General features: G+C 40.0%; 1 protein-coding gene across 2 annotated transcripts in view; it reads left to right on the top strand.

The window, feature by feature from the left end:
• SNTB2 (syntrophin beta 2) overlaps positions 1-12,554 on the top strand; it is a 115,868-nt gene that overhangs the window by 47,752 nt on the left and 55,562 nt on the right. For both annotated transcript variants that reach the window (XM_038538488.1, XM_038538489.1), the window contains exon 2: positions 8,200-8,413. In XM_038538488.1, coding sequence (XP_038394416.1) covers positions 8,200-8,413 — 214 coding nt within the window. The remainder of the gene's footprint in view (positions 1-8,199; positions 8,414-12,554) is intronic.

Raw genomic sequence — 12,554 nt, 5'->3', positions numbered from 1 at the left:
CTTTGCTCCTGCCACCCTGGTCTCACCACCATAATCTTTGGCTTCTGATAATTGGTCTTCCTACTTTTACCTTTGCTCTCTTTCACTCTATTTTTGGTATAGTAGTGAGAATGATTAAAATACAAGTTAGATCATGTTGCTCCTCTGCTTAAAACTTCTCTGTCTTACCACTTCAAGATAAAAGCCAAAAGTCCTTACCTTGACCTAAAAGTCCCTACCTACATGATCTGCCCCCGACCCCCATTGTCTCTGTGACCCCATTTTCTACTCTTTCCTTTTTGATTACCCTGTACTAGGCACATTGGCTTTCCTGACTGCTTTAATACTCTTCTCCTTGTCTGGAATGCTACTCCCAGATGTCCTTATGACTGACTCCCCCACCTCCTAATATAAGTCTTTGTTCAAAAGTCTTAATGAGGCTTACCCTAACTTCCTTATATAAAATTGCAAATTGACCTCCCCCTTGTGGCACTCCTGATCTGCCTTCTTTTACTGTTTTTTTTCATAACACTTAACATTGTATAACCTATTATATAATTTACTTACTTTTTCTTATCTTTTAATTATCATGCAGTAACATTGCCACCCCCTGCCCCCGCTCTGATGGTGTACAGTTCTATGTGTTTTAACACATGTATAAATTATTGTGACCATCACCACAATCCTTATACAGGACAGTTCCATGCTCCGAAGAATTAATCACATCTTCCCTATTCCCAACCCTGGCAACCACTGATCTGCTCTTAATCATATATTTTTGTCTTTTCAATAATGGGATCATGTGAGTATGTAACCTTTCACCACTGGCTTCTTTTACTCAGTATGATGCCTTTGAGATTCCTCGAAGTTGCTAAGTGTTATCAGTAGTTGATTACTTTTATCACCAGGTAGTATTCTATTCTGTGGCTGTACTGCAATTTATTTAGTCACCCATTGAAGGAAATTTGGGTTGTTTCCACTTACAAATAAAGCTGCTAAGAACATTTGCGTACAAGCTTTTTTTTTTTTTAAAGACTTTATTTATTTATTTGACAGAAAGAGAGTGGTAGCAGAGGGAGAGGGAGAAGCAGACTCCCCACTGAGCAGGGATCTCCCTACGCAGGGCTCCATCCCAGGACTGGGGACCATGACCTAAGCCGCAGGCAGTAGCTTAACTGACTTAGCCACCCAGGCACTGGTTCATGGACTTATTATTCTAAGTTCCTAAAGCAGTTCCTGGCACATACCAGGAACTCCGTAGATTAGTGAATTGCAGTATCATTTTTAATGGAAAAATATAGGGGTGCCTGGGTGGCAGAGTTGATTGGGTGCCCTATTTGGTTTCCACTGGGGTTGTAATCTCCAGCTGGAGCCCAGCCTCAGGTTCCACGCTCCACGAGGAGTTTGCTTAAGACTCTTCCTCTGCTTCTCCCCCCTGCACATACTCTCTTTCTCTCAAATAAATAATTAAATCTTAAAAATAAGATAAAATGGAAAGGTATAGTAAAACCATAATCACTCTGAATACATTCAGGGTGTACATTGCCAATCCCTAGACTGAGCAGTCTACTCAAACCCCAAATGACAGGATACTTGAGCTGAAAGACACCTGCAAGTTGAGAATGTAAAAGACTTTTTACTGAAAGTAAAGTATTCCTTTTTAATGTTTCTGGTGGCCATCTATCAAATTCCTGATTTGGAGGAGGAGCTTAGGATGAGGTTGTGGAGAAACTTTAGGAGAATACTTTAACAGTGATGTCACCATAACTCATTTGTGAGTGAAAAGACAGCCAGCTCTTCCACCCTCAGGATAACCCAGAGACAAATTTGTTTGCAAAACCTGGGGAAGATAATGGCACATTGTCAGATCCACTAGTTTCTTTCTTTTCTTTTTTTTTTTAAAGATTTATTTATTTATTTATTTATTCAGAGAGAGCGAAAGAGAGGCAGAGACACAGGCAGAGAGAGAAGCAGGCTCCATGCAGGGAGCCCGACGCGGGACTCGATCCCGGGTCTCCATGATCACACCCCAGGCTGCAGGCGGCGCTAAACCGCTGCGCCACCGGGGCTGCCCTGATCCGTTAGTTTCACTTAAACTCACAGTAAAGGTCACCAGATTAGGTAAGAAAAATATAAGTGTTAGAGATAAAGAGGAAAACTGCGATGCCTGGGTGGCTCAGCAGTTGAGGGTTGAGTGTCTGCCTTTGGCTCAGGGTGTGATCCTGGGTTGGGGGATCGAGTCCCGCATCAGGTTCCCTGCAAGGAGCCTGCTTCTTCCTCTGCCTAGGTCTCTGCCTCTCTCTCTGTGTGTCTCTCATTAATAAATAAGTGAAATCTTTTTAAAAGGGGGAGGAGAGATAAAGAGGAAAATACTTATTATATGAAAGGTTGATGTTTGGAAGGGAAGGGGATTGATTTATTGGAATACTTGTGTTGACAACCATAAGTTGTGTCTGCACTATGAAGTATCTTTTCATAGCCACATAGGATGACATTCAGGTCAAAATCAGATGCTGCCTAATGCCCCAAACCAGGATCACAGAGTACCTCATTAAAATACATGGACCCCCTGTAAATCTGTTCATTAGAGTTGGAATTCAGTAAGAATCAATTGGATATTGGATCCCATCCAGTGCATTATAGTTTTTGAAGGCTCAATAAGATTTCATTTTAAGGTGTTCCATGTTTAAAGTTTGAGCAAAGTTTCAGAATAAATTTTGTTTCTTAAGAGTTTTTTTGTGGGAGGATCCCTGGGTGGCTCAGCGGTTTGGTGTCTGCCGTTGGCCCAGGGCACGATCCTGGAGTGCCGGGATCGAGTCCCGCCTCGGGCTCCTGGCATGGAGCCTGCTTCTCCCTCCTCCTGTGTCTCTGCCTCTCTCTCTCTCTCTGCCTGTGTCTATCATAAATAAATAAATAAATAAATAAATAAATAAATAAATAAATAAATAATCTTTTTTAAAAAAGGGTTTTTTTTTGGTATAAGTTATATGGACTCATAAGAATTTCAAATATACAAAACTATATAAAGAAAAGAAGACAGGGATCCCTGGGTGGCGCAGCGGTTTGGCGCCTGCCTTTGGCCCGGGGCGCGATCCTGGAGACCTGGGATCGAATCCCACATCGGGCTCCCAGCATGGAGCCTGCTTCTCCCTCTGCCTGTGTCTCTGCCTCTCTCTCTCTCTCTCTGTGTGACTATCATAAATAAATAAATAAAATCTTTAAAAAAAAAAAAAAAGAAGACAATCCTACACCTATACATAAGCACTATTGACTATTGATATTTTGATGAAAACCCTTCCAGACCTCCTTCCAGGTGTGTGTATAGTATATGTATATGTTTTCATCACTCTGATGAAAGGGTTATAGTGATGCTCTTAGGGTGAGGGGAAGCCTCTTTCATTTTCAGTAAGAGTGATCATGATCAGTACATAGGGGAAAGGAAATTGACTTCAGCATCTAAAACATTGCAAACATCAGCGTTTAAACATTTTGAGGATGATTTACACAACTATCAGGAAAAATTAAGTAATTATGAAGTATATTATGAGTACTAAGTCAACCTGAATGCCATATAGGGGTATAGAGTCTTTACCTTTCCTGCCAGGGATCCAGGTGAGAGTACTATGGTAACCGGAGAGGTCTAATTATAGGACTTAAACAGAACACTGTTAACTTTCCACCTCTCCCATATCTCAGGTAAATTAGAAACAGATGTATATTCAGTTCTTCAGCTATTATGGATGGCTAGTTAGATTGGGATATGAGCCAGTTGTCATCAACTTGAGTGAAACCACTGCTCTTTCATGAGGCCATGAAATAGGCTGTGTACATATGTCTGTTTTATTTAAATATATGTGCAGTTATCAGTTTAGTGATGCTACTATGTGACTGAATGAACTTCTAAGTAGACCATGAGGGGTCCTTTTTTGCCACTATAATATGCAAGAGTAATCTTTTAGAATGCCTTTAATTTCCTCTGGTTGGTAGCCCAATAGTTGGTATACTGCCTTAAATGTTCAAAAAGCAAGTCTCTGCCATTGGCTGTGACTAGAAACTTAGGAATTTCTGCTAAAGTTCTTGTGATCTAATCCTCTCTTGAAAGCACAAAACTAAAGCATGTAATTGAAATGCCTGAGTCAGCCGCTCAAGGGATATATAGGCTGCACCCTTGCTTATTTTTCTAGGATGAAAAAAATCTCCTTGGTGACTTGAGGCAGCTAGCTTTTACCTTTTTTTTTTTTAAGATTTTATTTATTTATTCATGAAAGACACAGAGAGAGAGAGGCAGAGACATAAACAGAGGAGAAGCAGGCTTTCTGCAAGGAGCCCAACGTGGAACTTGATCCAAGACCCTGGGATCATGCCCTAAGCCAAAGGCAGATGCTCAACCACAGAGCCACCCAGGCATCCCTAGCTTTTCCCTTCTCAACCTAGAAATGCATGTATCACAACTGTGCATAGGAAGCAAACACACATACACAAACACATAAACTATATCTAAAAGTTGGCATTAGCATTATTATATTTTCTAGGATTATGCTTAATTTCAACAGATCTTGTTTTATAACTTATAAGGAAATAATTTCACCTTTCTACTGATTGCTGTTAAAAATTTTTAACGTTTGGGACACCTGGGTGGCTCAGTGGTTGAGCATCAGCCTTTGGCTCAGGTTGTGATCCTGGAGTTCTGGGATCGAGTCTTGCATCAGGCTCCCTGCAGGCAGCCAGCTTCTCCCTCTGCCTGTTTCTGCCTCTCTCTGTGTGTCTCATGAAAAACTAAATTAAAAAAAAAAAATTAAAAAAAAATTCTAACTATTTAATTTAGGGAAGGAAAAAAAAAAGGCACATGGGACTCCTGACTGGGTCATTCGGAAGAGCATGTGACTCTTGATTTCAGGGTCATGAGTTCGAGCCCCACATCGGGTATAGAGATTACTTAAGTAATTAAATAAAAAGAAAAGAAAGGCATGTACTATTTATTGAATTTTTAAAAAATTTATATTTATTTATGATAGTCACACATACAGAGAGAGAGTCAGAGACATAGGCAGAGGGAAAAGCAGGCTCCATGCACCGGGAGCCCGACGTGGGATTTGATCCCGGGTCTCCAGGATCACGCCCTGGGCCAAAGGCAGGCGCCAAACCGCTGCGCCACCCAGGGATCCCTTGAATTTTTAGTATATGCCTGAAGCTTTTACTTGTTTAGTGTTACTAAACACTAGTAGGTTATAAAGATGAAAACCTCTTAACAGTCAAGTAACTGAGTAGAAAATACAATTGGTATTTGAACCAAATCTTTCTGAGTCCAAAGGACTATATGTCACCACATCATGCTGTAGAATGAGCTACAGAATGCTGGGCTTATATTATCAATATTAAGGGATCCCTGGGTGGCGCAGCGGTTTGGCACCTGCCTTTGGCCCAGGGCGCGATCCTGGAGACCCGGGATCGAATCCCACGTCGGGCTCCCTGGTGCATGGAGCCTGCTTCTCCCTCTACCTGTGTCTCTGCCTCTCTCTCTCTCTCTCTGTGACTATCATAAATAAATAAAAAAATTTAAAAAAAAATCTTTAAAAAAAAATATTATCAATATTAAGTAAAAACAAGATGCAAAACAGTAAGCACTATATACTACCATTATGTGAAGTGTATGTCTATATATATATGCATATATATGTACATGTGTATGTTTATTTTTACATATGTTTAGCATATCTAGGATATATCTGAAAGACCATATAATGGTTGTCTCCAGGGATGAGTTTTGGGCTGCTAGAAATCTAGATGTTTTATTATAAAATCTTTTATAAAAAAAAGTAAATAAAAATATTTTTTTTTGGTAAGATTTTATTTATTTATTCATGAGAGACACAGAGAGAGACAGAGACATAGGCAGAGGCAGAAACAGGCTCCCTGCGAGGAGTGTGATGTGGGACTCGATCCCAGGACCCTGGGATCATGCCCTGAGCAAAGGTAGAGGCTCAACCACTGAGCCACCCAGGCATCCTGTAAATAAAAATCTTAAGATCTTTTCTATTTTTTGAATTTTGTCTTATATGCATGTATTAGTTATTCAAAAAAGAAACAGTATTTTAAAGACTTAACTGTGTTTTTAGAAACATCTGATAATTTTTTAGATTTAGAAATCTATTTGTTAGTAAAGTTTCATTGGCTTGTAAAGCTTTTTTTAAAGAAAGTTTTATTTATTTAAGAGAGAGAGAGAGCACATGCATAGGGGGAGGGACAGAAACAAAGGGAGAGAATCTCCAGCAAACAACCCCCTGAATGTGGAGCCTGATGTGGGGCTCCATCCCATGACCCTGAGATTTATTACCTGAGCTGAAATCAAGAGTCATCCATTTAACTGATTGAGCCAGCCAGGCACCCCGGCTTGTAAAGCTTCCAGTGCTGTGGAATGTTAATACTGACTATTATGATATTGATAAACCTTGACAATGATCATATCTTTCTAGTTTTTAATTCCCATGATACTACTGTAATGACCTACCCCATTAGAATTTGAGAGGGGAGTAGAATACTGATCTAATATAACATGATAGCAGGGTTAATGATGACTATGTCTGCATTCAACCATTTACATTTTTAATGACATTTAAAATTTTAATAATCCTCAGTTTGTCTGGTTTTTGAAACGAGAACACCATGCCTCAAATGACAGCAGTTGCTAGTCATGACCAGGGTCAAAGAAGTATTTAATGAGTCTTAAAATTGAACTTAAAGAAGTTTGCCATCTAGTAAAAGCTATGTTTTAATTTGGGGCTACCATTAATCAAAATACCTTACCTTGAATACACTTTATTTTTGTATTCGTTTTCAAATCTATAATGATGTGTTAATATAGCTGTCTCCCTTAATAGATTGGCCATTCTTTGAGGGTGGGATCCATGCTTAATTTGTTTTTAGTGGATAGACTAATTACTGGCAGTTGATAGGTAGCTAAAAATACTGATTGAGTTGAATTGAATTGAACTGAACTAGAAATATTTAGCTTAGTCAGGGAAAGAGAGAAATAATCAGTTTTTAGATAATTAAGTTGTTCTCACGTGAGAGATGTAAGTTTTTTTCTGTATGGCTTCAGTAGACTGCAAACCAGTTTGTGGAAGTTTCAAGAATTTCTAAATGTTGAGTTGTCTAAAATTAAGTGACACTGTCTCAGGAGGTACTGAATCTGTCACCAGGAGATTTATTCATGGCTGGTCAACTATGGAAATAATCCAAGTATTTATTTATTTGTTTGTTTGTTGTTGTTTTGGCAACTTGGGAAATTTTAAAATACTTTTCTTTTTTAAAGATTTTTATTGGGATCCCTGGGTGGCGCAGCGGTTTGGCGCCTGCCTTTGGGCCAGGGCGCGATCCTGGAGACCCGGGATCGAATCCCACATCAGGCTCCCGGTGCATGGAGCCTGCTTCTCCCTCTGCCTGTGTCTCTGCCTCTCTCTCTCTGACTATCATAAATAAATAAAAAATTTAAAAAAAAAAAAAAAAAAAAAAAAAAAAAAAAAATAAAGATTTTTATTTGTTTGAGAGAGACAGAGAGAACATGAGCAGGGGGAGAGAGATTGGGACAAGCAGACCGCCCACTGAACACGGAGCCCAGTGTAGGGTTCCATGTGGGGCTCAATCCCAGGACCCTGAGATTACAACCTGAGCCAAAGGCAGACACTTAACTAACTGAGCCACCCAGGCGTCTCCATTTGTTTCTTTAACTCATTTTCAAACATATATTGAGCACACACTGTACTATGTGTTGGATACTAAGACTGAATCCATCATAAGTCCTGCCCTCAAAGAACTCAGACCCAGCAGGTGGATGGAAGTATTAGCAAAGGATACAACCCAGGGTGCTGAGAGGTTGTGACAGAGGTGTGTTGGTAATACCCTGGGGAGAGTTGACAGGAAAGGTTGCTGAAGAGGTAACTCTGAAGTAGAGTTGACCAGGCAGAGAAAGAGGAATCCTAAGCAGAAGGAAAAATACATGCAAAAGCTCAGAAGTTAAACTTTTTAGAATATAGTAGTGGCATTTCGTTTGGATTATATAGCCTTTAAGATATTCTCCAATCCTAAAATGCTGTGTGCTGGCTCTTTAACTTAGTGTCTTTTTTTACTGACCAACAGATATTAAATGTATGTGTGTATTTCAGTTGTCATTGTTCATAGGAAGCAAAAACAGTAACCTTCTTCTTTGATTTTTGTTTGTAGTCAAGTTCATCCGAGAAGTAACACCATATATCAAGAAACCATCATTAGTATCAGATCTACCTTGGGAAGGTGCATCTCCGCAGTCACCAAGCTTTAGTGGCAGTGAGGACTCTGGTTCTCCAAAACACCAGAACAGCACCAAGGACAGGAAGGTCATCCCTCTCAAAATGTGCTTTGCTGCTAGAAACCTAAGCATGCCGGATCTGGAAAACAGGTGAGCTGTACCTAAAGGGAGAATATCGTACTCACAGCTTTACAAACTTAGGGACATGTTGCAATATTACTCATGCATATTATTAATAATATGACTGTTGACAACATTATGCAGAGGAAAACATCAGCCTAAGATGAGAGAATAATTTTGGGGGTTCCATATATATCTTTTTTTTAAAAAGATTTTATTTCTTTATTCATAAGAGAGATAGAGAAAGAGGCAGAGACATAGGCAGAAGGAGAAGCAGGCTCTCTGTGGGGAGCCCGATGCGGGACTCGATCCTGGGATCATGACCTGAGTCAAAGGCAGACGCTCAACCACTGAGCCACTGAGGTGACCCTGGAGTTCCATATTTAAATTACTTTACACATACATGTACATATACATATATGGAAAAATTTGGGACAAACACACAGGAAACTTCATGGTGGTTCCTCCAGGGAGTAAAATAAGATTAGAAGGGTAGGGCAGCCCAGGTGGCTCAGCGGTTTAGCTCCACCTTCAGCTCAGGGCGTGATCATGGAGACCCGGGATCGAGTCCCACATCTGGCTCCCTGCATGAAGCCTGCTTCTCCCTCTGCCTGTCTCTGCCTCTCTCTTTCTCTCCCTGTGTCACTCATGAATGAATGAATGAATGAATGAATCAATCAATCAATCAATCAAATAGATTAGAAGGGTAGAGGGACTTCTCTTAATTTCACACTTTTCTGGAGTATTAGTACTTTTCTCACTCTGAATTTAATTCATAATTTTAAAAACCTTGTTAAATTGTAAATATCTCCTCAGATGGAAACTCCTTATATTGTGGATAATGTAGAGTCTGAGATCTGATTATAGATATGGCTGCCTCAGCTAGCAATGTGACCCTGGCAACTTGACATCTCTTGACTTGAGTGTCCTTATTTGTAAATAGAGAGAGTTGATTTTGAATAATTTCTAGTGTCCCTTGCATAGTTCTATAACCATTCAGGTTCTGTGACTTTGTCTTCAGTGATTCTGTGAGGTGATACTGGTAAACCTAGTGTTCGGTTAGAGATTAGGGGGAAAAAAGAGACAGAGAAACTTATCCAAAGACCTAGTTAAGCACCAGACTTTATATAATGTACTTTCAGTTTTATGGTCTCTTCTGATCTGAATGTATAGCCAAATACCCAATCAGGATGGGATGGATACAAGAAGACAGCAGGAAGCTCAGTGACCTTGGGCATTTTTTTGAAGATTTTTTATTTATTTGAAAGATAGAGAATGCATGAACAGGGGAAGCCAGGAGCCTGATGAGGGACCCAATCCCAGGACCCCAGGGTCATGACCCAAGCTGAAGGCAGATGCTTAATGAGCCACCCAGGTGCCCCAACATTGGGGATTTTAGACCATGGGGACATTAAAAGTCCTGCTCTGTAATATATATTGTGTGTGGCATACTGGAAAGAGTTGAGCTCTGCAATCAGATAAACCTTCTTGTGGAAATCAGACAATCATGATTAGGGTGACCTGCTGAAAGGCTCTGAGCAAATCCTTTCACCTCCATAAACCACCATATCCTCATTTGTTTTTTTTTTAAAAAAGAATAATAATACTTAACTCAGTGTGCAGATTAAATGAGACAATAATAGGAACCCTTTGCACAGAGCCAGGTTCATTGTAGGTTCTTAAGAAAGAGTGACTTGCAATTAGTTAAGCATCTCCCTTCGGCTTGGGTCATGATCCTGGGGCCTGGGTTGAGCTCCAGGTTGGGCTCCCCACTCAGCGGGGAGCCTGCTTTTCCCTCTCTCGTTGCCCCTGCCCCTTGTTTGTGCTTTCTCTCTTGCTTGCTCTCTTTCAAATAAATAAATTTTTTTAAAAAGTTTTTTTTTTAAAGATTTTTATTTTATTTATTCATGAGAGACACAGAGAGAGTGAGAGAGACAGAGATACAGGCAGAGGGAGAAGCAGGCTCCATGCAGGAAGTCTGATGCGGGACTCGATCCCAGGACTCCAGGATCACGCCCTGGGCCAAAGGCAGGTGCTAAACTGCTGAGCCACCCAGGGATCCCCCCCAAAAAAATATTTTTTAAAGCGTAGCTTGAAGAAGTCTTAACTGCCAATTATGTTTACACATTTTGAAAATTATGTTCTGATATATTTGTATTGATCTTGTTTTCTTTCTTTTACAAGTTCAAGACATTATGGAAATTGTTTCAAGTTACATATAGATTTATTCATGAAAGATTGTGTGCATGTTAAATTATATCTAAATACAACAGAGCTTGGTCTTTAAAGAATTGCTTTTTTTTCATTAAGTAAGAATTTAATTTGCAAAGTAATCACTTCTAACTTTTAGATCAAAATTATTTTTTTTCTTCAAATGAAATGCATTTTTGGAGAGCTTTTGGTTAATTATGAACTTAAAAAAATTAGGAAAAAAAAATAAGGACCACAAAGAAGGAACTAGAATAGAGAAACAATGTGATAAAGAACAAACAGCAACTAAATTTGTCAACTGGTTGTCAGGCTGAGGAATTTTTTCAGGCTAAGTCTCTTCATTATAAATCATTTCTGAGAATGAGAATAGGTATCTCTTGTCGTAGTCTGTTGTGACTGCTGTAACAAAATATCATAGACTGGGTGGCTTATAAACAACAGAAATTGATTTTTCACAGTCCAAGAATAGGAAGGATAGAAGTCCAAGATGAGGTGCCAGCAGAATCCGTGTCTGGTGAGGGCCGGCTTCCTGATTCATAGATGGCTATCTTCTTGCTGTGTCCTCACATAGCGGAAGAGTCTAGAGAGCTCTCTGGGGTCTCTCTCTCTCTCTCTCTCTTTTTTTAAAGATTGATTGATTGATTGATTGATTGATTGATTTATTCACGAGAGACACAGACTGAGAGAGAGGCAGAGACACAGGTAGAGGGAGAAGCAGGCTCTTCGGAGGGAGCCCGATGTGGAACTCGATTCCGGATTCCGGGATCACGACCTGAGCCAAAGGCAGGTGCCCAACTGCTGAGCCACCCAGGCGTCCCTGGGGTCTCTTTTATAAGAGCGCTTATTTCTGCCCTCATGACCTAATCACCTCCCAAAGGCTCCATGTCCTAATATCACATCGAGGGTTAGGATTTTAACATATGGATTCAATGGGGCAGGACACAGTCTGTAGCACCTGTAGCGCTGCTGATATGGTGAGGTATTAGAGAAAAAGGCAAAGTGTTACAAAGTTTTTGCAGAACTCTGAGGTTGTGGGAGGAGGAAGGTGATGTGACTTGGCTGTATTATTGAAGATTGTGCTACTTTATCTTCTACTTAGACATCTTTTAGAGCTCAGTACCTTTGGCCTTTATTAAAGGCCAGGATCACGGGGTTGCACTCTCTGTAGGATACATACTAAATGCTAAAGACATTTGGTGCATGATCAGGTTTGAAATAGATCTTCAGAACCAATCGGAGACAGAAGTTTGGGTTACGAGATTTGTATCACATCTTGCTCTTCGATAAGAGAGGGTCAGGGACGTGTGAGTGGCTCAGCGGTTGAGCGTCTGCCTTCAGCCCAGGGCGTGATCCTGGAATCCCGGGATCAGTCGCGCATTCGGCTCCCTGCATGGAGCCTGCTTCTCCCTCTGCCTGTGTCTCTGCCTCTTTCCCTGTGTCTCTTGTGAATAAATAAATAAAATCTTTAAATAAAATCTTTAAATAAATAAATAAAATCTTTAGAAAAAAAATAAGAGAGGGTCAGTTTCCTGGACCATGGTATACTAAATGAGGAAAGGTCTTAGAAGATTCAGGCTATTGTAGATTCTCAATCTTAATGCTACAAAGTAATTTGTTTCTCATTTTACTTGAAATGCTAAGATTTATAGATAATTTGCTTTTTGTAAAATATAAATTGTAAGAGAATCAAAGTTATTTCTTTATCACTCCTCCTTGCATTCCAGTGTGCTTTCTGGAGAAAAAGAAAAGCAGTAGAATTAGTGCCTGGCAAAATTATGCAGAACTTCAGTTATGTCCATAGGAGTGGGAACATCTATATGTCTTAGGAGAAAAAAATGTTCAGAACCCATTAGCTAGTCAGATAGAAGTTAGATGATGAGCTTTGAAACTTTGGCCAAGCTATTTCTTTTCTGTAAGCCTTGGTTTCCTCCTGTACAAAATGAAAGCTTATATGCAGATT

Source organism: Canis lupus, chromosome 5 (assembly GCF_011100685.1).
Source record: "Canis lupus familiaris isolate Mischka breed German Shepherd chromosome 5, alternate assembly UU_Cfam_GSD_1.0, whole genome shotgun sequence".
Taxonomy (NCBI): domain Eukaryota; kingdom Metazoa; phylum Chordata; class Mammalia; order Carnivora; family Canidae; genus Canis; species Canis lupus.
The sequence above is the reverse complement of the archived record's forward strand: the minus strand, read 5'-3'. Positions and strand labels throughout refer to the sequence as shown.